The following is a 26,567-nucleotide window of genomic DNA, read 5'->3' on the forward strand; positions in this document are numbered from 1 at the left end:
TTTCATTCACTTGAAATAAAGTTATATCTGCCAGAACTGCTAACTTTGACAGCCAAGGACTGCCTTGCAATTGCAGTGGCCCTGCCTTTTGGGCTAAACTTTCCAAACTCTCTGCCTCTGTCATTCATTCATCCTTTGCCTCTCCCTTGTACCTTTGGCATCTTCCTGTCAATTATCTTTCATAATAAAGATGAAAGCAAAATAATTCTCTTTTCTGTACATATTGACTAATGGTACCCTTCCCTTTCTAATCTTTGAAGAGTAATCTACAGTTATTTGCACATGTTTCATGCCATTTCTATCTAGCAAGATATTGTTAGTGCTTTTTGGTTTTCAAATCTAATGCATATATTTCAGTTTTTATTTTTAATTCTCCATCAGTCCTTATCCCTGCTTTTGCTCAGTCATGTCCAACTCTTTGCAACCCTAGGGACTATATCCTGCCAGGCTCCTCTGTCCATGGGATTTTCAAGGCAAGAATACTGGAGTGGGTCACCATTTCCTCCTATAGGGAATCTTCCCGACCCAGGAATCTAACCAAAGTCTCCTGCACTGCAGGTGGTTCTTTACTGCTGAGTCACCATATACAGTTGATCAAATTCTTCTAGGAAACTTCTCTTCTTAGTTCTGTGGCTGTTCCTTCTTGATCCCTTGAGGTCTCTTCTCTTTCTGCTCCTCTATGATACTGTTTTTTTTTTTTTTTTCCAGGATTGTATGCTTAGTCAGCTTTTTTTTTTTCTTTTCACATAGTTCTTTCTAACAGATCCATATCAATGGTGTTAAATACCAGTTTATTTTTCATGACTCCAAAATTCAGAACCTGTAGCTTTGACTTCACTCCAGGGTTCCAGATCTAATATCTATCTACTATTTGTAAATGAGACACAGTCATGTCAGATTCAGAATGTCTAAAACTGAATTTTTCTCCATGCCTATTTTATTCAGTTTGGGCTGCTGTAATAACATAACATAGCCTTGGTGGCTTGTAAACAACAAACATTTATTTTCCACAGTTCTGGAGGCTGCTAAGTCCCAGATGAAGATCTCTAGCAGATTCAGTGTCTGGAGAGAGCCTGCTTCCTGGTTCATAGCCAGCCATCTTTCTACTGTGTCCTCACATGGCAGAAGAAGCAAGGGAGCTCTGTGAGGTGTCTTTCATAAGGTCTGATCCCAAACATGAGGGCTCCACCCTCACGACCTAGTCACATCACATTCGAGATTAGGTTTCAACAAAACAGTCTGTAGCAATCCTCAACCTGTTTGTTTTCTTGTATACCTTATACCGGTGGTTGGTACCGCAATCCAGCCAGTAACTCTAGTCACAAACTGTGGAGTCATCCTAGACTCCTTTTACCCCACCTCCTACTCTAGCTTATTAGTCACCAAGTCTTTTTTGTTTATATTTCACTTTGTGAATGTCTCTCATGTTAATTTCTTCTTCTCCATACGGTTGTGTTGCCACCACCGTCATTTAGGTGTGTCTGAATCACCTGTACTGGTATTAAAGGAACCTTTTCAAAGTGAAAAAACAGACGATCACAATGGTTCTCACTTAAAACTTTTCAATGACCCCATTTTAACTACACGAAAGTGAAAGTGTTAGTTGCTTAGCCACATCCAACTCTTTGTGACTTCTTGGACTGTAGCCCTCCAGGCTCCTCTGTCCATGGGATTTTCCAGGCAAGAATCCTGGAATGGGTTGCCATTTCCTTCTCCAGGGGATCTTCCTGACCCAGGGATGGAATCTGGGTCTCCCGCATTGCAGGCAGATTTTTTTTTACTGTCTGAGCCACCAGGGAAGCAGATCCAAAGTAATTAACATGGCTCTTGGCCATTTGTGCGGAGAAGGTGATGGCACTCCACTCCAGTACTCTTGCCTGGAAAATCCCATGGATGGAGGAGCCTGGTAGGCTGCAGTCGGACACGACTGAGCGACTTCACTTTCACTTTTCACTTTCATGCATTGGAGAAGGAAATGGCAACCCACTCCAGTGTTCTTGCCTGGAGAATCCCAGGGACTGGGGAGCCTGGTGGGCTGCTGTCTATACGGTCGCGCAGAGTCGGACATGACTGAAGTGACTTAGCAGCAGCAGCAGCCATTTGTGACCCACGGGCCCCCCAATCTTTTCTTCCATCACAATCCCCACCAGCCCTCCAAAGAACTGGACAAGTTGTATTATTCATGCCATGCCTTTTTATAAGTTGTCTCTTTCATTTAGAATGCCCTGGTTAGTTACAATTTTAGTTGTCTTTTTCTTAAAAATTAATTTTGTTTTTAATAAAGTAATACACATACACAGATTTTTAAAAATCAAATAGTGCTAAAAGGATCATAATATTGAATAGCAGATCTTTGTTCCTGCCTTCCTGGCTCTTCACCTTGCTAGAATCAACCACTTTTGACTCTTTAAGGTGCTGCGTCTGTATTTACCTCTGTATTGCTAAACCATTTGTTTGTAATACTATTTCATGAGTTGTCAAGTTTAGACTTGTTGAGTTTCTCTTCTCATTCCAGTATAGTGACTATAAGGGTAATACTCAAAACACTTTGATGATGAGCACTGCATAGATGAGCACTGCATAGATAATGATTAATCACAACTAGTTACTCTACATGGTCTATGTTGGCTAATTAATGGTCTTAATTTTATGACACATTTGATAGCCCAGTTGGTAAAGAATGTACCTGCAATGCAGGAGACCACAGTTCGATTCCTGGGTCAGGAAGATCTGCTGGAGAAGGGATAGGCTACCTACTCCAGTATTCTTGGGCTTCCCTTGTGGTTCGGCTGATAATGAATCTGCCTGCAATGCAGAAGACCTGGGTTCAATCCCTGGGTCCCCTGGAGAAGGGAAAGACTACCCACTCTAGTATTCTGGCCTGGAGAATTCCATGGACTGTATAGTCCATGGGGTTGCAAAGAGTCAGACATGACTGAGTGACTTTCACTTTCATCAGTATTTATATTATCATTACCACATAAATATTGTCAACTGCTGAAACAATATGATATAATCACGTTATCTTGATAACTCAGTATTTGTTTTCTAGAAGTTATTGATGTTTTAAAAAAGCATTTAGTACCTATTAAAAAGTCACTGTAATTCCCGCCTTCTCTGTGAAGTTTTTGCTGCTATGCAAGTTGATTCTCCACCCTGTGTTAGTCCCATGCTACCTGTTCTGCTTATCACATTATATCTTATGGATTTGTGTATCGATCTTCCTTATAAGAATATGAGTTCCTTGAAGGTAGTGATGATATTTGTTATCTTTGAACATTCAGTGTCTTGCATCAGTGCCAAACCCAAAATGTTTAATAAATATCTGTTGAATTATGGATGAAACAGGAGCGTCCTTTCTCTTTGAAGCAGCCTTCAATATTGAGTAGATGCTTTTGTGAGCACTTCTCTAATTTCTGAGTCTCTCCATATGGATCACACACTCAGATTCCTGTCAGGGTCTAGGAAGTTAACATAAATGAACTCAGCAAGCCTGATGGAGTCTGTGGCATTTAAAGAGGTCATGTGCTACTAGGTTCCAGCTAGTTGTTGCTATGAAGGTGTTTCAGACTTCCACTTTTTAAGTAGAAGCAGAAAAATCCAGGCTTGATATAAACCATCATGATTCAGTTTTAAAAAACTATGCAGACCAAGTAAATTGTTCTTTAAAATCAAGCTTGATTTGGTTCATGACCACCAGCTAATGAAGATTATTGCATGGGAGTAGGAGGAGCTATGTACCTCATCACAGACCCTTGAACTTGGTGTCTAATTGGCCCGAGAATGTCTAACCCAAGGGGTCCTCCCGGGGGCTCTCCCTAGTGGAATTTCTTTGCCAGCTGATGCCAGCATGTGGAGTGAGCCTTAGCAGAAGACACCCTGGGCACAGCCTGCCAGAGTGTTCGGAGGCCCAGGCAGGATTTCCATGGAATCAGAACTTCCTCTGTCATGTGGGAATAAAGAATGTTGTGTTAAATTATAAACTGATAAGGGAAGGAGCTCAAGAAGATTAAAAGTTGTACACTATCTGTCAAGCCGTGTGTGTATCTTTTCTTATGTTAATTTACATTTTACAATAGTCTTAAGATGAAGATATTGCCATCCTTAGTTTGCAGATGTTAAATCTCTATGAGATTTAATGTTTTTTTTTTTTCAGTTTCCATCATCAGAACAGATTAACCGAAGAATTAATGCCTCTGATTGTGCCCATGAAGAAAGCCCATATGTGGGGTTTTAAAAATGCTTTAAACCTGTTTTATAATAAAAAAGGATAAAATTTTCCACTGGACATTGACATTGGGACCTTTGAACTTAATGTTTGTTTTGTATGTTCATAGATTAATCTAAGATCACTCTTCTATCAACATTTATTGAATATCCCTTGTGTTCTGTGTTAAATAACAGGATTTCAGAGCTGGGAAATATATAGCTCCTGTACTTGAGAAGTCTTAAATGACTGTTTCTGGTTTGTTCTAAGTGTGAAAGGAGGAGCCAGGTAACAGGGTTAAAGGCAGAAAAATATATAGAAATTTGGTATCCAAATTGTGCCAAATTGTGTTTTTTTTTTTTTTTTTTAATGTCTTTTACTTAATGAAAGTGACTATGATTGCCTCCCACCAAGTTCTTCACTGTCTCTGAATCTGCACATGGCAATTGATACAGACACAGAGGGAAAAGACACAATTTTCTGAATGTAGCACCCTTACCTCTCCCAGCAAAAAAGCCAAGCCCTTCAGGATGGGGAGGCTTTAAGCAAACCCACAACACATCTAATGTCTCCTAAGACTTCAACAGAATGAGAGTAGAAAGTTCCTTTGGGCTTCATTTTTCTCTCTCCTCATGTACTATAAATATAACTAAACCACTCTATCAATTCAATTTCTTCTTTTTTGATTTTTGCACAAAACCTAATTCTTTTTTTTTTTTTTCTTTTTTTTTTTTTCTTTTTTATTTCCCAAATCTTCCCACCCTCTCCCACAGAGTCCATAAGACTGTTCTATACATCAGTGTCTCTTTTGCTGTCTCGTACACAGGGTTATCGTTACCATCTTTCTAAATTCCATATACATGCGTTAGTATACTGTATTTATGTTTTTCCTTCTGGCTTACTTCACTCTGTATAATAGTCTCCAGTTTCATCCACCTCATTAGAACTGATTCAAATGTATTCTTTTTAATGGCTGAGTAATACTCCATTGTGTATATGTACCACAGCTTTCTTATCCATTCATCTGCTGATGGACATCTAGGTTGCTTCCATGTCCTGGCTATTATAAACAGTGCTGCGATGAACATTGGGGTACACGTGTCTCTTTCCCTTCTGGTTTCCTCAGTGTGTATGCCCAGCAGTGGGATTGCTGGATCATAAGGCAGTTCTATTTCCAGTTTTTTAAGGAATCTCCACACTGTTCTCCATAGTGGCTGTACTAGTTTGCATTCCCACCAACAGTGTAAGAGGGTTCCCTTTTCTCCACACCCTCTCCAGCATTTATTATTTGTAGACTTTTGGATCGCAGCCATTCTGACTGGTGTGAAATGGTACCTCATAGTGGTTTTGATTTGCATTTCTCTGATAAAGAGTGATGTTGAGCATCTTTTCAAGTGTTTGTTAGCCATCTGTATGTCTTCTTTGGAGAAATGTCTATTTAGATCTTTGGCCCATTTTTTTGATTGGGTCATTTATTTTTCTGGAGTTGAGCTGTAGGAGTTGCTTGTATATTTTTGAGATTAGTTGTTTGTCGGTTGCTTCATTTGCTATTATTTTCTCCCATTCTGAAGGCTGTCTTTTCACCTTGCTAATAGTTTCCTTTGATGTGCAGAAGCTTTTAAGTTTAATTAGTTTGCAGATGACATGATCCTCTACATAGAAAACCCTAAAGACTCCACCAGAAAATTACTAGAACTAATCAATGATTATAGTAAAGTTGCAGGATATAAAATCAACACACAGAAATCCCTTGCATTCCTATACACTAATAATGAGAAAACAGAAAGAGAAATTAAGGAAACAATTCCATTCACCATTGCAACGAAGAGAATAAAATACTTAGGAATATATCTACCTAAAGAAACTAAAGACCTATATATAGAAAACTATAAAACACTGGTGAAAGAAATCAAAGAGGACACTAATAGATGGAGAAATATACCATGTTCATGGATTGGAAGAATCAATATAGTGAAAATGAGTATACTACCCAAAGCAATTTATAGATTCAATGCAATCCCTATCAAGCTACCAACAGTATTCTTCACAGAGCTAGAACAAATAATTTCACAATTTGTATGGAAATACAAAAAACCTCGAATAGCCAAAGCGATCTTGAGAAAGAAAAATGGAACTGGAGGAATCAACCTACCTGACTTCAGGCTCTACTACAAAGCCACAGTTATCAAGACAGTATGGTACTGGCACAAAGACAGAAATATAGATCAATGGAACAAAATAGAAAGCCCAGAGATAAATCCACGCACATATGGACACCTTATCTTTGACAAAGGAGGCAAGAATATACAGTGGATTAAAGACAATCTCTTTAACAAGTGGTGCTGGGAAATCTGGTCAACCACTTGTAAAAGAATGAAACTAGAACACTTTCTAACACCATATACAAAAATAAACTCAAAATGGATTAAAGATCTCAACATAAGACCAGAAACTATAAAACTCCTAGAGGAGAACATAGGCAAAACACTCTCTGACATACATCACAGCAGGATCCTCTATGACCCACCTCCCAGAATATTGGAAATAAAAGCAAAAATAAACAAATGGGACCTAATTAAACTTAAAAGCTTCTGCACATCAAAGGAAACTATTAGCAAGGTGTTTTTTTTTTTTTTAAATTTGAGCTGCTCCTTTTTTCTTGTTTCAACAAACAGAATAGTCAAGTAGAAAAATTAGAAAGTGCAAATTAGGATAATTAACAAAAAGTTCTTCTAACCATGTGGGCAACTCTATCTACTTACTTACCCATCTTTTTTTAAAACTATTTATCTATATGGATATTTTTATATTTATCACAAACACATGCAGAAAAAAACACTCAGATCTCACTAATTACTAGTCTATAACTTGCTTCTCTTACTGAGGGATATTTTTAAATGTTTGAAAATAAATTTTTATGACTGAAGAGCATTATATTACCCAGAAGTATTTCCTGTATCTTTAATCAGCTCTCTATTGTTAGATATTTAGGCCAATTTCTAATTTTTTTATAAGCCATGTCACATGTAGAAATTTTGTAGTGAAATCCTTTTATGTATTTTAATTTATTTCCTTGGGAAAACTTGCTAGAAATGAGATTACTGGATTTAAGCACTTGGACAATTTTTAAGCTTTTAGCTAAAAGTCCTGATAAATTGTCCTGCGGAAGAGTAGTAATAATTTACCTATTATCAATGGATATGAGTTTCTTTTTTTCTTCACTGTTTTCAATGCTAGGTACCACCTCTTTAAAAAAAAATTTTTTTTTCCCCCCAATTCAATAGAGAGAGAAAAAACTCTCTGTTTTGAAAAAACTGTTTTTGAAACTCTTCCCGCCTTTGAACTTTCTAGATTCTATTGTTATCTGGTACAATACTATCACTGTGTTTTGATTACTTGGTTGGCTGATTACCTGCCTTAGCAGCTTTGGAGGAGTTTGAGGGTAGAGCATTTCCTGTCCACAGGTGTGTTTTGGGGGTGCTTGTGGATGTTTGTTGAGCTTAATTGTACTTGAAGGACATGTGCAGCTTAGAACCTTGTCAACACAACCAGTGGGCAAGTTACTCTGTTCTTGCAAGTTACTCTGTTCCTACTAGTTACATAATAATGAGTAATTTAACAGTACTGATTAAGCGTTAACACTGCATTAAGTGCCTTGCATACTTTGCTGGTTGGAGCCTCACGACAGCACTCTGAAGAAGGGATAATAATTATCTCCATCTTGCCAATGAGGAAACCGAGAGGTTATGAAATTTGCCCATGGTACATGGCTGTAAAGTGGCAAAAACAGATTATGAACTCAGGATCATCCAGCTCCCAAGCAGTTTTATCATTCCTCCTCTGCCCTCTCCTCTCCAGCTTCTTATTATAGATATTTTAAAGTATATGTAAAAGTAGAGACAACAGCAGAGTGAACCTTGACATACATACCACCCAGCTTCAACAATGAGCAATATATGGACCATCTTGTTTCATCTATGCCTTTCCCTCACTGCTGCACACCTGTCTTCCCTTTTTGGATTATTTTAAAGCAAATCAGAGATACATTAATTTCCTTAATAAGTATTTAAATACATATCTCTAAGAGATATAATTCTGTTTTTAAAATCTAAACCACAATATCATTATCACACTTGCTGCTGCTGCTGTCGCTTCAGTCGTGTCTGACTCTGTGCGACCCCATAGACGGCAGCCCACCAGGCTCCTCCATCCCTGGGATTCTCCAGACAAGAATACTGGAGTGGGTTGCCATTTCCTACTCCAATGCATGCATGCATGCTAAGTCGCTTCAGTCGTGTCCGACTCTATGAGACCGTATGGCTAGCAACCCACCAGAATCCTCTGTACACAGGATTCTCTAGGTAAGAATACCGGAGTGGGTTGCCATTTCCTTCTCCTATCACACTTGACACTCTAACAATTTCTTAAGATTGTCAGATTCCCCTGATTATATTTACTGTGATTTTTACTGTTGGTTTGTTTGAATCAGAATCCCTGCAAGGACTACCCTTTGTATTCTAAACTTTCCTAACCTCAGCACCATGTTCCTTTCCTCCCCCTGCTTTTCCATGAGCCCTGTCCTTCTCAGAGACAGAGTTACTAAGCTGGAGGAACTTCAAATTTTAAAACAGTTCCTATGAATTGAATATCTAGTTTGCATCTCCCCAGAAGGAAGCACACTGGGTAGTTAAAACTTGAGAAGCACTGGGCGTGTGAAGACCAGTGGAGAAAATACATTGCCACATGGGTTCATTATCCCTCTTCCCTGAAGCTCACCAGTGTATATATATCCATCAGGTGGCTGAGAACTCCCTTTGTGCTTCTGCTCATAGGATAAGGCTCCATCACAGCTATGGCTAAGTCTTCTCACTTATAGGGCCAGGTCTCATCAGATATAAGTGATGTGTGTGTGTTGTTTGTTCAGTCGTGTCTGACTCTTTGCAACTCCACGGACTGTAGCCCTCCAGGCTCCTCTGTCTATGGGATTTCCCAGGCAAGAATACTGGAGTGGGTTGCCATTCCTTTCTCCAGAGGATCTTCCCAAACCCAGGGATCGAACCCAGGTCTCCCACATTGTGGGCAGATTCTTTAATGTCTGAGCCACCAAGGAAGCCCAGAAAGTGATACTGGTTTGAAAATTCTGTCTTGAGCCTTGAGCTTGAAAAATGAGACATGCTGGCCTGGGTGCCCCTTCCATGCTGCAAGAAAATAACTTGGAAATGGGAGCCACAGGCTTGTTATTTTCATAAATGGTTGAGACTTTGATAGAATCTTTTGTCTTGAGCACGTTTTCAAGGTTTCATGTTTATTTTGGTTCTGTTTTGAACTTGAAGGTCTAGTGATCCTCCACTGTGTTCTGGCAGATGGGAATTCAACCAGAAGTCCTGAAGATGATGGCCTTCTTTGTGGAGATCACGCAGAAAACTGCCCAGGTAATGCATAACTACTGATGTCTTTGTATTTCATCAGTTTTGTATTCAATCTCAGAAAGCTGACTTCTCTAAATTTTAAGTTGATAATACAGTAATCATAAAACCAGATAGTTTTTTGAGCACTTGCTAATGTACCAGGCACTGGGCTTTACATACAGTAATGCATTCACTCCTTGCAAGAACTCTATGAGCTAGTAACATTTTTTACTTTATTTCAAGGTGAAGCTAGAAAGAATATGTAATTGCCAAAGGTCACACTGCTGGTATACTGCAAATCTGGGATTCACACTCAGGTCTTTCTCATTCCATCATAGATGTGACTTCCAGCCTCTAGCATCATGTGATATCTTAGACTAGATTCATAGAAAGTTGGCACATTCTATTCAAATTCAAAATTTTATTTTCTATTTTATAACTTAAAAGAAGGGAAGAAGGCATCAATTTTTAAAACATATTTTACCTTACAGATGCTTGAATTAGTATTCTCAAAGTTATTAGTCTGAGGCAGGGGTCAACTTTAGTAGAGTCAGATAGTAAAAACTGAGATTTTGTGGGGTTTGTGGTCTTTTTTGGAACTACTCTGCTCTGCCATTGAAAGCAGCCATAGACAGTATGCAAATTAATGGCTTTGGATGTCTTCCAATAAGACTTTTTTTTTTAGAGAAAGAAGCTGTGAACAAGATTTGGTTTTTGGGTCACAGCTGACTGACTTCTGGTCTAAGGTCTGTCTGTCATTTATACACTGTATGGTCTGATCTTCTACAGAGGCTGTTTCTTGTTTCAAAACAAAACACAATACAACATAGGCCAGTTCTGAAAGTAGGGCAGAGTGGAGAAGAACCTCTGGAAACTTCTCTGAGCTGCAGTATGGTGACCTGGTGCAAGTGCTCCTTTCCTAGTGTCCTGGGGATGTTGAAACTGAGCCAGGAGCACGCTGAGCAAGTCGTCCTGATGTGAGTCATCAGTTCTAGCCCGACTTTCCTCTTTCCTCCCTCCCCTTAGTGGGTGGCCTGGAGAGTGCCCATGGGCTGTGGAGTCCATGGCTGTCTTAGATCCTGACGGTGTGAGCCTTGTCACCTGTGTAGTGAGAAGGACAAAGCCTACTTTATATGTGTGTTTTCCTTCAGTCTGGTTTCGAATGTCTTAAATGACACTTTCACATTTCCTTTGGGAGATTATTCTGTAATCTCATGATTGACAGGGTTAAAAACTATTACTTATCATTCTCCTAAATGTAGTTTTAAATTTTGTTATTGTCATGAGAACTTTTAACAACATTTTAAGTGCATGATACAATATTACTGGGGCTTCCCAGACCCCACCTGCCAATGCGGGAGACTAAGAGGCCTCGGTTTGATCCCTGAGTCGGGGAGATCCCTGGAGGAGGGCATGGGAACCCACCCCAGTATTCTTGCCTAGGAAATCCTATGGACAGAGAAACCTAGAAGGCTACAGTCCATAGCGTTGTAAAGAGTCAAAGACAACTGAAGTGACTTAGCATATATTATTAACTATAGCATGTGATGTTGGATAGCAGATCTCTAGTAATTATTTATCTTACAGAACTGAAGCTTTATAGCCCTTGAACAACAAACAAGGCCTCTCCCCGCAACCTGTGGCAACCACCATTCTACTCTGTTTCTGTGCATTTGGCTATTTAGATACTCATATAAGTTGAATCATGTATTACTTGTCCTTTGGTGACTGGTTTATTTCTTTTAGCATAATGCCCTCCAGGTTCATCCATGTTGCTGCATATTGCAAAATTTTCTTCTTTGTCAAGATTGATTAATATTCCATTGTCTGTATATACTGTATTTCCTTTATCAATTCATCTCTTGATAAATATTTTGGTTGTTTCCACATCTTGGCTATTGTGAATAATGCTACAATTAACATGGGAATGCAGCTTCTTTTCTGAGATCCTGATTTTTGGATAAATATCCAGGAGTGGTATTGTTGGATCATATGGCTGTTCCACTTAAAATTTTTGAATAAACTCCTTGCTATTTTCTATAGAGGCTGTAGATTGCACTTTCAGTCTATAAATTGTTTCCTAGTTTGTTTAAGGTCACAGGTAAGCAGAGTAGCCTGACATGAACTTGGAAAGACTGGCTCTAGAATGTGTATTGTTAATTCCCATGGTAATATTCTAGAATCACTTTAGAAGACTGGAATGTTCAATACATGAGAAAAATTATGAAAAAAACAATTCCTTGAAAGTGCAAATGACAGTAGTTTCTTGAAAGAGAAATTAATGTAAAACAGGAGCAGATTGTCTCTGTTGAGTAACTGTGTGACCTTGAGCACATTGCTCAAGCTTTCAAAGACTTAATTTGGAACCTGTAAAATAAAGAAGTGACTTTCAGTGGTCCCCAACCTTTTTGGCACTAGGGATTGATTTCATGGAAGACAATTTTTCCGCAGACTGGGGATGGGGGTGTTGTTTGGGGATGATTCAATTGCATTACTTGTATTGTGCACTTTGAAAGTGAAAAAGTGAAAGTGTTAGTCAGTCAGTCATGTCTGACTCTTGTGACCCCATGGACTGTAGCCTGCCAGGGTCCTCTGTCCTTGAAATTCTCCAGGCAAGAATACTGGAGTGGGTTGCCATTCCCTTTTCCAGGGGATCTTCCCGACCCAGGGGCGGAACTCAGGTCTCCAGCTTTGTAGGCAGATTCTTTACTGTTTGAGCCACCAGGGAAGCCCATCGTGCGCTTTATTTCTATTCAAATGCTGCTGATCTGACAGAAAGTACCGGTCTACACCCTGGAGGTTGGGGACCCCTGAATTAAATGATTTTTAAGGGTCCTTCTTGTTTCTAAATGATTTCAGGATTTTACTTGCCAACAGCCCCAGTCTTTAAGCATTCCATTTTTAGTCCGTCGTTTTCTATCTTGAATGAAACATTTATTCAGTTTGTCAGTACTTATGAGCTACCTACTATACAGGAGGCCCTGTTCCAAGTGCCAAGGATGCAGCAATGAACAAAATAGTCAAAGATGAGGTCACAAAGGTAATAGGAAAAAAGAGGCAGATGCCATTTACTGAGATGAGGAAGGACAAGATTTGAGGAGGGTGGAAATCCTAGGTTCCATTTTGGAAGTGTTAAGTTGAAATGCCAGTGAGACATATGTTAATGAGGTGGTTAGCATGGGAGGAAGAGATCTGGGATGGAAACAAATTTGGGCATTGTTATCATTAAGCTGTTTGAAGCCAGGAAACACCCAGAGAGGAAGAGGAGCAAGGAGAAAAGCTGAGTAAGTGTTGCACCTCAATGCATTGCAAAATTTAGGAGCTGAGGGAGTTGAAGTCAAACCAGCCAGGGAGAATGAGCAAAGGAGGCATCACATGCACTCTTGAAAAACAAAAAGAAATGCAATTTTTTCCCTGTCCATTCTTATTTATCTCCTAGCCAAGAATAATTTTAAATATATGAAATACACGCAAATCTCAACACTGAATTCTTTCTTCTTCCTTTAAAAGGGCTAGAATGAAAAGAGCAGCTATAAGTGAATGTCCAGTCCTGTAAGCTCACAGATGGTTGACACAGTCCTTCTGGGTAAAAGACTTGCTGATGAGGCCTGATTGGCCCTCTGTATAAACATATCCTAGAAGCTCAGGAGGGTAACAAATACATCTGTGAGATTTATTTTTCTTTTCCTGGAGAAATAGACCAATTCACATTTTGACGAAAAACGGCATTGAATGTAAGACAAATGGGAATCCTCAATTACAATAAATTTTCTGATGTTGCACTTTTTCAAGAGCATCCTGAATTTACATTCCCCTGTCCCACAGAGATAGTTGGCAAAATAAGAAGAAAAATTAACTTAAAAAATATAAAACCTTCTTCCTCCCTTCTTGGTTTAAGAAGGTTGTAAAATGAAGTCCCTACTGGGAAGAGGTCTAAAATATTAAAGTCTCAGGCTGTACTTCATAGTCTAGGAGGAAATTTTCTCCAGATTCTGCTGTGACCATTTGAACTCTTCGGTGCACTGGTTGTTTTCCACTCTTTTTAGGTCAGATATCTGTGTGTGAAGGTCAATTTATAAGGATTTTTTTCCCTTCCTCTCTCTCTTTGTTAACATTTGTAGGACTTCTATCTCAAAATTTATAAAGTTGAGAAGTTTAAAGTGTTAGTTGTTCAGTCATGTTCGACTCTTTGCGACCCCATGGACTGTGGCTTGCTAGGGTTCTCTGTCCATGGAATTCTTCAGGCAAGAATACAGGAGTAGGTAGCCATTCTCTCCTCCAGGATATCTTCCTGACACAGCAATCGAATCTGTGTCCCTGCATTGCAGGCAGATTCTTTACCATCTGAGCCACCAGGGAAGCCTGAATTTAGTTCCCCTCTTTTAAATCTCTTACATAGAGATTTAACTATGTATTTAACTAAAGATTTAGAGATACAAGAGGTTATAAATACTGTAATGAGATTTACCAAAAAAGCATTATCCCAGTAATTGATTTCAGAAGAGTTGCTGATATTGATACCATTTGCAAAATCATTAAATAGATTTTTCATGAGCATTATCAGAATAGGTAAGAGACGATTTTATGAAAATAAGCCTAATGTATTAATTGTGAAGAGTTTTAATCACAAAGGCATGGCAAAGCCTGCTTGGCTGGAGAATAAGAATCAAGTACAGAAAGGCTAGGGCTTCCCAGGCGGGGCTAGTAGAAAAGAACCTGCTTGCCAATGCAGGAGACGTAAGAGACACGGGTTCGATCCCTGGGTTTGGAAGATCCCCTGGAGAAGGGCATGGCAATCCATTTCAGTATTCTTGCCTGAAGAATTCCGTGGACAGAGGATCCTGGGGGGCTACAGTCCATAGCGTCACAAGGAGTTAGACACGACTGAAGCAACTTAGCACATACACACAGAAAGACTAAAGAACCACACTGTTTGGTCAAAGCATCCATCAAAATGAGGAAAATTCTATATTTAAACTAGGTTATCTGGGTGTCTGCTGTATTTCTCCACTTTAGTTTGGCTCAAGAGAACCCATCACATCTCATCTAATGATTCTAATGACCCCCAAAATGTGACCACTTCTTATCTACCTGCCCATACTATCAAAGAAAGATATTCTTACTTCTGATCCCTTCTACTAACTCTTGGAATCAAATTTTGACATCATTGACCTCCAGTAGCCCTGGTGGTTTCTCATTTAATTGGCTGTAGAATCTTTGGAATATAGTGTCTCATGAAGAGTTTGTGATATGTTACCTGCAGTGCCCATCCACTTAAAAGATTGTGCTGTGATCTGGTACATGCAATTTTTCCATGTAGTTTTGCGGAACAAACTCATTCCCAGAGAAATGATTTGGTTTGGGGAGTGTGAGTTGGAAAAGAGCAAGTAGGAGGGAAAAAGAGTAATTAAGTTCCACCACCCCTAGTATTTGGAATAGGAAATGGCACTCCACTCCAGTATTCTTGCCTGGGAAATCCCATGGACAGAGGAACCTGGCAGGCTACAGTCCATGGAGTTGAAAAAGAATCAGACACAACTTGGTGACTAAATAACAGCAAACAAACCTCAATATCAGAGGAATCTTCATGGCTGTTACATTTTTAAGACCATGCCATTCACTTGTCAACAGAGAAACACAATACGTAGGACTAATCATTCTTTTGTCATAAGATTAACTTTTCCTTTTTCTTGATAAATATCTCTGGAATGGAAGGATAGACTTTACCGTCCCCTTCCCTATGTCATCAGGTCTCATGATAGGCAGAAAATGTTGGATTTCATAGCTGTTCAGTTTTCAGATAATGTGACCTTGATGAATATTAGATGAAAGCAACTGGAATTTTAGGTGCATTTCAAAGGAGGAAATGCTGATAAGCCTTCTCATTTCCATGCAAGAGAGAGAGGGAGAGGCTCCCATTTAGCTTTTTTTGGGGGGGAGTGTGGAGTGGGAAGGGCAATATGTGTGATTAATTTTTCTTCCAGGTGTTAAAGTTCCATAGAGAAATCACAGGACATTTTCTGCTTGGTGACATGGAAGTGTTTTCAAATCCAAATAATGCTGGGAATATTTAAGGGCATGCTTATTTGGCAAAGGAGGGAACTCTGTGAGCAATCAAAACAGGACCTGGCAACCCTTTCCCTGGCATGGATTTGTGTTGCTTGGATGAACCGAGGCTGATCAAATCACTGCATCCAGCAGCTGCTGGTTAAGGCGCTCTCTGGTATCTTGCTCTATGTGGTGTTTATTAAAAAGGCTGGCTATGTTTAGCAGGGCATGGCAGCCAGAGGAATTAGTGAAGTTCAGGATACAGAGCCATATAGCTTATATTTAAAGTCAGGTGTGCTTTACAAAGTAGAAAAGACCTTTCTGGAGCCCAGCAGATCCGTCAGGAAGTCTCAATGCTTCTTTATTGGAGTGCAGTTGATTTACAGTGCTGTATTAGTTTTAGTTGTACAGCAAAGTGATGAATTTATACATATTCTTTTTCAGATTCATTTCCCATATAGGTTATTATGCAGTATTGAGTAGAGTTCCCTGAGCTATACAGTAGGTCCCTGTTCTTACCTGATTATTGTATTAATCATGTTTTAAATTCTCTGTATTTTATGATGGAAATGGTACTGATGATTCTCTATTCTTTTATTCATCTCCTTGCCCTCCATTCCCCTGCCCCAGGTCTGTGTCATGTATGTCTGCGTGGCTCAGATGTGACTTAGTTTCCTCCTTTCCCCTTGGCATCTTCTTACTTTAATCCATTCTGTGCTTTATTGTCTAATACATTGGTAAAATGCTTCACAGTTTAGCTTTCACACATACCATTTAATTTAACCCATAAGAACCTTCTTCAACTCTCTCCCACCTCATTCAAGGGTAAAACTTCAGCCTGCTGACATTTGAGGTCTCTGACTTCCATTCACAGCCATCCTTGGCTGCTCTCCTTCAGGTCTCTTCCATGTCCATTAAATCTGCCTCCCTCCTCCTGCATAAGGCTGGCATATTCCTGAAGACTGAATTGTCTCTCTTGAAATTCTCCACAACTCTGTTGCTTGCTCACCATCTCCTAAAAGTGTTTCTCAGGTGGGTCAATGGTAAAGAATCTGCCTGCCAATGCAGAAGATGCAAGAGACTCTGGCTCGATCCCTGGGTCAGGAAGAGGCCCTTGAGGAGGAAATGGCAACCCACTCCAGTATTCTTGCCTGGAGAATCCCATCAGCAGAGGAGCCTGGCTGTAGCCCATGGGTCACAAAAAGTCTGACATGACTGAGCACTCATGCTTGCATCTCTTAAAAAAACTCTGCATTTTCCAGAATTTTTTAAAAAATTAGATAAGCCCTCTTTGTACTGCTGCAAGACTTCTCTTAGAATTGTCAAGATTTTCAAGATTCTAGAATCAACTCATTTACTAAGGACTTTATTGTCTCATGCACTTTGCTAGGAATTTGCATACGAAGTGAAGTGAAAGTTGCTCAGTCACGTCTGACTCTTTGCGACCCCATGATCTGTAGCCCACAAGCCTCCTCTGTCCATGGAATTCTCCAGGCAAGAATACTGGAGTGGGTTGTCATTTCCTTCTCCAGGGGATCTTCCCGACCCAGGGGTTGAACCTGGGTCTCCTGCATTGCAGGCAGCTTCTTTACCAATAGCGCCACCTGGGAAGTTAAGAATTTCCACATACATTTTTTCACTTGAGCGTCTCAACAGCCCTTTAAATAGATGTTAGCATCTTCAGTTTCCAGATGATGGAACTGAGGCTCAGACAGCTTAATTAGCTTGCCTGGACCCATATGGCTCATGTGAGGCAGAGCTGAAAATGAAATGCTGATTTCCTTCCTCCTAAGCCAGTGTTTTTTCCACTGTTTCCAGTGGACCACACTGTTTACGTGGTTACTATGGTTGTTTTTACTGGTTTGTTGCTTATTATTGAATTAAATTTGTTCTATCATGCCAATGTTGCTAGTTAGATAGGGTATCTCTTATTTCTTTGATGTTTTCTCATGCTTACTACAGGCCTCTGGAAAGAGGAGATACTCAATGAATGGAAGTTGATTTTCATTCGATCAATCTATTTGCCAAAATACACAGATCTTTGCCTTTGAGACATTTTGCAGTTATTTATGGGAGAAATTTCAACCAGAGTCCCATTGACTGGTAGGCATGGGAGCAAATGTCTGGCACGTACGAGCAGTCAGCAGGACTGGTAATCAAGTCCCTGACCAAAACCAGGTCAGCCAGTTCCAACGTCTCCCACCCTCTGAAACTCTGTGACCTGGCATCCCAGGAATTTCCTCTGTACCGATCATCCAGAGTTCTTTGTGAGTGTTCTTTGTGGTGACCCTGGGCAGCTATATATTTACTCATTTCATAATATTAATTAAAAGTTCAGTGGTCATTGCTCTCTCTAAAAGGATTGTTTAATGTCATTGGAGTGCCAGGTGCCATGCCAAACCTAGTGTGAAATGCCCTTCTGTGGTGACCACCATGGGCTTTCTGATTTCACAGGTGTCTGAGTCCTGCAAGCTGTTGGTCATACCATGACAATGGAAAGTCCGACCCTGGGTCAGCTGGCTAGTTAGCTGTTTTCTCTGGGTGTGGGTAGGCGTTTATTGTGAATCAACCCATGAAACAACTAGTTAGCTTTTTTTTTTTTTTTACTGTTTCTCTTGACAGCCCTTATTTATTGAAACTTTTTACAGGTAAACGATGGAGAAATTGCTCCATATTATCCCCCCTATTCCCCTAATTGAAAAATTAGGCAATTAAGATTCTAAAAGGTAAGAAAAAAGTCAGTATAGGGAATGAAATCCTGGATATGAAGCTTCCAGTCTTCCTCGTTCAGAGCAGGAAAAGCGCCCCAGGGATCCAATGAGTGGGATAATCTCGATTCAGAGAAGCAGGACTTGTGGGTGCCTCAGGCAGGGAGCAGATGACTGCTACCTGCCCAACAGAGTGGAGCAGTCAAACGCAAGGACTGCCTGGGTCTGAGTCCCAGCCCTGCCACATACGAGCTGCGGGATGTGGGAAAGTAACTTAGCCTCGATGTGTTGTGCTTTCCTGTTGTTCAGTCACTCAGTCGTGTCCGACTCTACGACTCTGCGGACTGCAGCATGCCAGGCCTCGCTGTCCTTCACCATCTCCTGGAGTTTGGTCAAACTCATGTCCATCGAGTCCATCCAACCCTCTTGTCCTCTGTGGTCCCCTTCTCCTCCTGCCTTCAGTCTTTCCCAGTGTTGTGCCGTGCTCATCCATAGACAGGAGTTAGAATGGTGCTTCCCTCACAAGGCTGTTATGAGTATTAAATGAGCTAATACAGCCCTCCCTCCCAATCTGTGGGTTCCTGTTAGCATCTTTAGATTCAGGCAACCAAAGATCCAACCAGGCAATACCAAAGGCTGACTGTAAACACCATGATATAAGGGTCCTCAGCATCTGTGGATTTTGGTATCAGCTGGGGTCCTGAAATCAGTCTCCTCAGATACCGAGGGATGACTCTATATAGAGCATATTGACCAGCATCTGGCACTTAGTAAGTGCTGTGTTTAAGTTTAAAAAAAGGAAAAGAAGAAAGCAAAAACAAACAAACAAAAAACCCTCCTCTCTTTTCAATGCCATCAGCCCCACACCTCTGACAATCTTCCCAATCTTCCTCTTTTATCACAATTATATTTACCCTTTAAACAGCGCTGACTTTTCTCAGAGGTCGTTTAAACAGGAATCTTAGTTAAAATCTGAAACGTTTCCATCACATTCCCCAATAGCCAGTCTCTAGGGCCAGTTTCTGGTCCCCAAAGTCTGACATATCCCAGTGTGGAGAGAAGGAGCGATGAGAAATGGGAGTATATTCTACAGAAACACTGGCGACACTGGTAGGAATATAATTCTATTACATTTACAAACATGCATTTAAAGTGAGTTGATTTACTGAGTCATTTCTCCTTCTTCAGCTACCACCACACAACCAAAGCGAAGAGGTCACTTCTCTCGGTGCCCCAAGCAGTACAAGCATTACTGCATTAAAGGGAGATGTCGCTTCGTGGTGGCCGAGCAGACGCCCTCCTGCGTGTAAGTGGAGCATGGAGCCTACAAGCCAAGGGGTGCAGACTGGTGCTGGCTTGGGGTGGGGGGGCGGTGACAGGAGTGGAAAGTCTGAGCTCACCCAGCCATCTGTCGGGTTACAGTTTTCCCTGGTCCTACCCACCCCAACCCCCCAACTTGTTTAGGGGCAGTGACTTACGGAGAAACTGACGCACACTTTCTTGCTGAAATCTGAGCATGCGAGAGTCCAGATCGCCTTCGGAGGGGGGGCCCGTGTTCCTCCGCTGTCTTGAGCAAGCAAAACTGTTTCTGTCTAGTGTTAAGGATGCTTTTCAGCTCAAATAAACTCTGGTGTGGTTCAAACTCGAACACATTCTTCTGGCATTTGTTAGTTGGTTCATTGTGAATGTAAATATGAAGGAAATTTCTGCCAAATTCAAAGCTACTTTTGCAGGTGTCAATTAAGTGCATGGAAATCAGTCCTATTTTTAGAGATTCATAAAGCCTGTTTAGTGCAGCAGGGAACTGGGAGGAGAGTTCTCGTTCCAACTCTTGGTAGATTGAGTCCAAGTTTAATTTTACTCAGGAACAAACAAATTTTTTGCATATCTTAAATATTTATTTTCTGCTAAAGATGTCTTGCTGAAGTGCTGAGACCTTACCTCATAGAGGAACAAGGTGATTTTTTTAAAATATAATTTTAACCTAAAGTTCATAGAATATTTATGTTCTTCTGTGTAGTCGCCCCAGTATTCTTCTCCCCACCCCCACCTCCCCCACAAGTATCTCAGGACAGTGATTCCAAGCCCTGATATAGTGGAAAATTGAAGAGCTGAGGACTTCTTCAAAGTTAGATTATAATTTAATTTAATTAAAAATATATAAATAGGTAATACTTAGAGGGGAATAAGAAAAAAGCCTACTGTAAGGAAATAAGGAAAATGTGCTTAAATTTTTGGGAAAGATAGAGCTGATTTTTTAAAATTTCATTTAATTGCTTACTGGCTTGGGAGAATATAATGAATTTTTAAAAGATTAATGCTTCTTAGCTCAGTACATTTCTCTTACTGGTCCCTATGTCTGTACATGTATTGTTCTTTAATATCGCTGCCTTCTAGAATGAAAACCACAGCTGTAATCTACCTGCCTGGTCTTCCCAGGTGGCTCAGTGGTATAGAATCTACCTGCACTGCAAGTGACTAGGGTTCAGTCCCTGGATTGGGAAGATTCCTTAGAGGAGGAAATGGCAACCCATTCCAGTATTCTTGCCTGGAAAATTCCATGGACAGAGGAGCCTGGCAGCCTATGGGTTACAAAGAGTTGGACATGGCTTAGCAACTAAACAACAACAAAATTACCCAGCCTGTCTCCTTCAGTCAGAGGTTAAAACCCATTTCCTCCAGAGCTCCTCTGATGCTGCCTTAACTTTCTTTTTCAGTTGTTTTATTTTGTTTTTCTTTTATTAGGATTATGTTGAATTTACAAACTAATTCAGGGAGAGCTGACATCTCTATATGTAAAGGAAGTCATGGTCATACTTTGAACCATAAATGTCTCTTCTTACTTGTTTCCAGAATAATCATAGCTTCTCAGCAGATCTGCTCTCTAGACTCCTAATATCATCTTGAGTCACTCCTCTCACTGACCTTTTTGGTTATATATATGTGTGTGTGTGTATATATATATATATATATATATATTCACTGAAGTATAGTTGAATGGCTTGACTTTCCAGCCATATCTCTCACCACATTCTCAAATGTCCTTATGAGATCCTACATTCGTTTGCAGGGTTTATTAGACAAGCTATTCTCATAGTCTGGAAAGTTTATTCTTATTGAAGCTTTAAGATACAGCTCAAACAGCAGCTCGTCCTGGATCCCTGCACTGACTTGAGTTGGATGTCTGTCCTTAGTGATCTAGTCACATTTCAATGAAAAGCTCTTTCCCCCTGGAGTATCACTGTTGGTTTCTCTGACCCTCCCTTCTGTGACTGTGAGCTCCTAGAAGGCAGGGATGATGGCTTATTCGTTCTCATATTCCAGTGCCAAGCACAGTGCCTAGAATTTACTAGGTGCTCAAGAAATGTCTGATGAATAAATGAACAAGTCCCTCTGTCACAGTTCATATAGTGCTGTGCCTGCGTGCATGCTAAGTCCCTTCAGTTGTGTCCCACTCTGTGAGACCCTATAGATTGCAGTCTGCCAGGCTCTTCTGTCCATGGGATTCTCCCAGCAAGAATACTGAGTTGGGTTGCCATTTCCTCTTCCAGGGGATCTTCCAGACCCAGGGATCGAAATGGTGTCTCTTACGTCTCCTGCATTGGCAGACGGATTCTTTACCACTGAGGGCTTCCCTGGTGGCTCAGACAATAAAGAGGTAAAGAATTTGCCTGCAAAGCAAGAGATCTGGGTTTGATCTAGTGCTGTGCTGAATGTCAAATCCAAGGCTTTAATCTGAACCAGGAACACCTTCTTAGTGGTGATCCGGTATAAGACCAAGGAGGGCAGTGGGCTGATGGAGGAAGAACATTGGAGTCTTTGGAGTAAAATACACCTAAGATTTTGTTTCAACCAACTATGAGCAGTGTTAACAATGAGTTGGTTACCTTTCCTGGGTGTTTAATTATCTCTAAAAGAAGATAATAATATCCTTCTTTCATGTGTTGAAAATTAAGCAAAATAATACATCAAGCAAAAATATTTATTGTGGTACCCAGCACAGAGTAAATGTTCCATAAATGTACTATTGAATTGAATGGGAACTATTCAACTAGGTCTCACCTTTTAGGTGATTTTTTGTAGCACAGATTCAGGCAAAACCGTCTTGCCATGGGCGATTATGCCATCTTGGGAAACCAGAAATTTCTCCTTTTGCTTGGGATCATAGGAGTTTGTGGACTCCTGTCTTTATGGCAACCCACTCCAGTATTCTTGCCTGGAGAATCCCAGGGATGGAGGAGCCTGGTGGGCTGCTGTCTATGGGGTCGCACAGAGTTGGACACGACTGAAGTGACTTAGCAGTAGCAGCAGCAGCAGTCTTTATATAAAAAACCAAAGTGTGTGTTTCAAATAACTCAATCCCTTCTTAATCTTCTCAGTATTTTTTGGGGGGTGGGGAACGGGGATGATTTGTTTCCAGATACATAGCTTTTATTTTAGATGGCACAGCTCACTTGTTACTGTTTAGTCATTAAGTCATGTCCGATTCTTTGCCACCCCATGGACTGTAGCCAGCCAGGCTCCTCTGTCCATGGGATTTCCTAGATAAGAATACTGGAGTGGATTGCCATTTCCTTCTCCAGGGGACCTTCCCAACCCTGGGACTGAACCCTCGAATCCAAGTCTCTTGCAGGAGACAGGCGAATTCTGTATCCCTGAGCCATCCTGGAAACCCAATGGCTCATCCGGTAAAGAATCTGCCTGCCAGGAAGGAGCCTCAGGAGATGAGGGTTTATTCCCTGGGCAGGGACAACTTGTGGTTGTCAACTTGGGAGCCAGACTTCCTGCATTTGAATCCTAGCCCCCACTCACCTCCTTTATATCTCAGTTTCTCCATCTTCCAAAAGGGGTCAATAATACTACTTCAAAGGTTGTTATAAGGATCAGTTAGTTAATACTTACAAAGTTCTTAAATAGTGCCTACTGATTATTTCAAAACAGAGATCCCAGAGTCTTCAAAGGACATCAGATCAGATCAGATCAGTCGCTCAGTCGTGTCTGACTCTTTTCGACCCCATGAATCCCAGCACGCCAGGCCTCCCTGTCCATCATCAACTCCCGGAGTTCACTGAGACTCATGTCCATCGAATCAGTGATGCCATCCAGCCATCTCATCCTCTGTCGTCCCCTTCTCCTCCTTCCTCCAATCCCTCCCAGCATCAGAGTCTTTTCCAATGAGTCAACACTTCGCATGAGGTGGCCAAAGTACTGGAGTTTCAGCTTTAGCATCATTCCTTCCAAAGAAATCCCAGGGCTGATCTCCTTCAGAATGGACTGGTTGGATCTCCTTGCAGTCCAAGGGACTCTCAAGAGTCTTCTCCAACACCACAGTTCAAAAGCATCAATCCTTCGGCACTCAGCCTTCTTTACAGTCCAGCTCTCACATCCATACATGACCACAGGAAAAACCATAGCCTTGACTAGACGAACCTTTGTTGGCAAAGTAATGTCTTTGCTTTTGAATATGCTATCTAGGTTGGTCATAACTTTCCTTCCAAGGAGTAAGCGTCTTTTAATTTCATGGCTGCAGTCACCATCTGCAGTGATTTTGGAGCCCCAAAAATAAAGTCTGACACTGTTTCCACTGTTTCCCCATCTATTTCCCATGAAGAGATGGGACCGGATGCCATGATCTTCATTTTCTGAATGTTGAGCTTTAAGCCAACTTTTTCACTCTCCTCTTTCACTTTCATGAAGAGGCTTTTGAGTTCCTCTTCACTTTCTGCCATAAGGGTGGTGTCATCTGCACATCTGAGGTTATTGATATTTCTCCTGGCAATCTTGATTCCAGCTTGTGTTTCTTCCAGTCCAGCGTTTCTCATGATGTACTCTGCATATAAGTTAAATAAACAGGGTGACAATATACAGCCTTGATGTACTCCTTTTCCTATTTGGAACCAGTCTGTTGTGCCATGTCCAGTTCTAACTGGTGCTTCTTGACTTGCATACAGATTTCTCAAGAGGCAGACCAGGTGGTCTGGTATTCCCATCTCTTTCAGAATTTTCCACAGTTTATTGTGATCCACACAGTCAAAGGCTTTGGTATAGTCAATAAAGCAGAAATAGATGTTTTTCTGGAACTCTCTTGCTTTTTCCATGATCCAGCGGATGCTGGCAATTTGATCTCTGGTTCCTCTGCCTTTTCTAAAACCAGCTTGAACATCAGGAAGTTCACGGTTCACATATTGTTGAAGCCTGGCTTGGAGAATTTTGAGCATTACTTTACTAGTGTGTGAGATGAGTGCAATTGTGTGGTAGTTTGAGCATTCTTTGGCATTGCCTTTCTTTGGGATTGGAATGAAAACTGACCTTTTCCCATCCTGTGGTCACTGCTGAGTTTTCCAAATTTGCTGGCATATTGAGTACAGCACTTTCACAGAATCATCTTTCAGGATTTGGAATAGCTCAACTGGTTCTATCACCTCCACTAGCTTTGTTCGTAGTGATGCTTTCTAAGGCCCACTTGACTTCACATTCCAGGATGTCTGGTTCTAGGTGAGTGATCACACCCTCGTGATTATCTGGGTCGTGAACATCTTTTTTGTACCGTTCTTCTGTGTATTCCTGCCACCTCTTCCTAATATCTTCTGCTTCTCTTAGGTCCATACCATTTCTGACCTTTATCGAGCCCATCTTTGCATGAAATGTTCCTTTGGTATCTGATTTTCTTGAAGAGATTCCTAGTCTTTCCCATTCTGTTGTTTTCCTCTATTTCTTTGCATTGATCGCTGAAGAAGGCTTTATTATCTCTTCTTGCTGTTCTTTGGAACTCTGCATTCAGATGTTTATATCTTTCCTTTTCTCCTTTGCTTTTCGCTTCTCTTCTTTTCACAGCTATTTGTAAGGCCTCCCCAGACAGCCATTTTGCTTTTTTGCATTTCTTTTCCATGGGGATGGTCTTGATCCCTGTCTCCTGTACAATGTCATGAACCTCCGTCCATAGTTCATCAGGCACTCTATCAATCAGATCTAGGCCCTTAAATCTATTTCTCACTTCCACTGTATAATTATAAGGGATTTGATTTAGGTCATACCTGAATGGTCTAGTGGTTTTCCCTACTTTCTTCAATTTAAGTCTGAATTTGGTAATAAGGAGTTCATGGTCTTAGCCACAGTCAGCTTCTGGTCTTGTTTTTGCTGACTGTATAGAGCTTCTCCATCTTTGGCTGCAAAGAATATAATCAATCTGATTTCAGTGTTGACCATCTGGTGATGTCCATGTATAGAGTCTTCTCTTGTGTTGTTGGAAGAGGGTGTTTGTTATGACCAGTGTATTTTCTTGGCAAAATTCTCTTTGCCCTGCTTCATTCTGTATTCCAAGGCCAAATTTGCCTGTTACTCCAGGTGTTTCTTGACTTCCTACTTTTTCATTCCAGTCCCCTGTAGTGAAAAGGACATCTTTTTTGGGTGTTAGTTCTAAAAGGTCTTGGAGGTCTTCATAGAACTGTTCAACTTCAGCTTCCTCAGCGTTACTGGTGGGGCATAGGTTGGATCACCATGATATTGAATGGTTTGCCCTGGAAATGAACAGAGATCATTCTGTCATTTTTGAGATTGCATCCAAGTACTGCATTTTGAACTCTTTTGTTGACCATGATGGCTACTCCATTTCTTGTGAGGGATTCCTGCCCGCAGTAGTAGATATAATGGTCATCTGAGTTAAATTCACCCATTCCAGTCCATTTCAGTTCGCTGATTCCTAGAATGTAGATGTTCACTCTTGCCATCTCTTGTTTGACCACTTCCAATTTGCCTTGATTCATGGACCTGACATTCCAGGTTCCTATGCAATATTGCTCTTTACAGCATCGGACCTTGCTTCTATCACCAGTCACATCCACAGCTGGGTATTCTTTTTGCTTTGGCTCCATCCCTTCATTCTTTCAGGAGTTATTTCTCCACTGATCTCCAGTAGCATATTGGGTACCTACTGACCTGGGGAGTTTCTCTTTCAGTATCCTATCATTTTGCCTTTTCATAGTGTTCATGAGGTTCTCAAAGCAAGAATACTGAGGTGGTTTGCCATTCCCTTCTCCAGTGGACCACATTCAAGGGTCATAGCATCTTTAAATGTTATTTTTAATTTATGAGATATTTATTAAATAAAAACTCATTCATTTGCTCAGCATTTATTAAACATTTGCTAGCATCTTTCACCCTATCCTCTTCCTTTCCCTTCTGAAATGACCGTTAGCT

At 40.7% G+C, this 26,567-nt stretch overlaps 1 protein-coding gene across 1 annotated transcript in view; it reads left to right on the forward strand.

The window, feature by feature from the left end:
• Positions 1–26,567, forward strand: part of BTC (betacellulin) — a 52,496-nt gene that overhangs the window by 16,678 nt on the left and 9,251 nt on the right. Inside the window, exons 2-3 of the mRNA XM_086405390.1 lie at positions 9,541–9,639; positions 19,560–19,677. Coding sequence (XP_086261516.1) covers positions 9,541–9,639; positions 19,560–19,677 — 217 coding nt within the window. The remainder of the gene's footprint in view (positions 1–9,540; positions 9,640–19,559; positions 19,678–26,567) is intronic.

The sequence above is a fragment of the Bos grunniens genome, chromosome 6 (assembly GCF_055505025.1).
Source record: "Bos grunniens cultivar Pamir isolate PY7600 chromosome 6, Bosgru_T2T1.0, whole genome shotgun sequence".
NCBI lineage: Eukaryota > Metazoa > Chordata > Mammalia > Artiodactyla > Bovidae > Bos > Bos grunniens.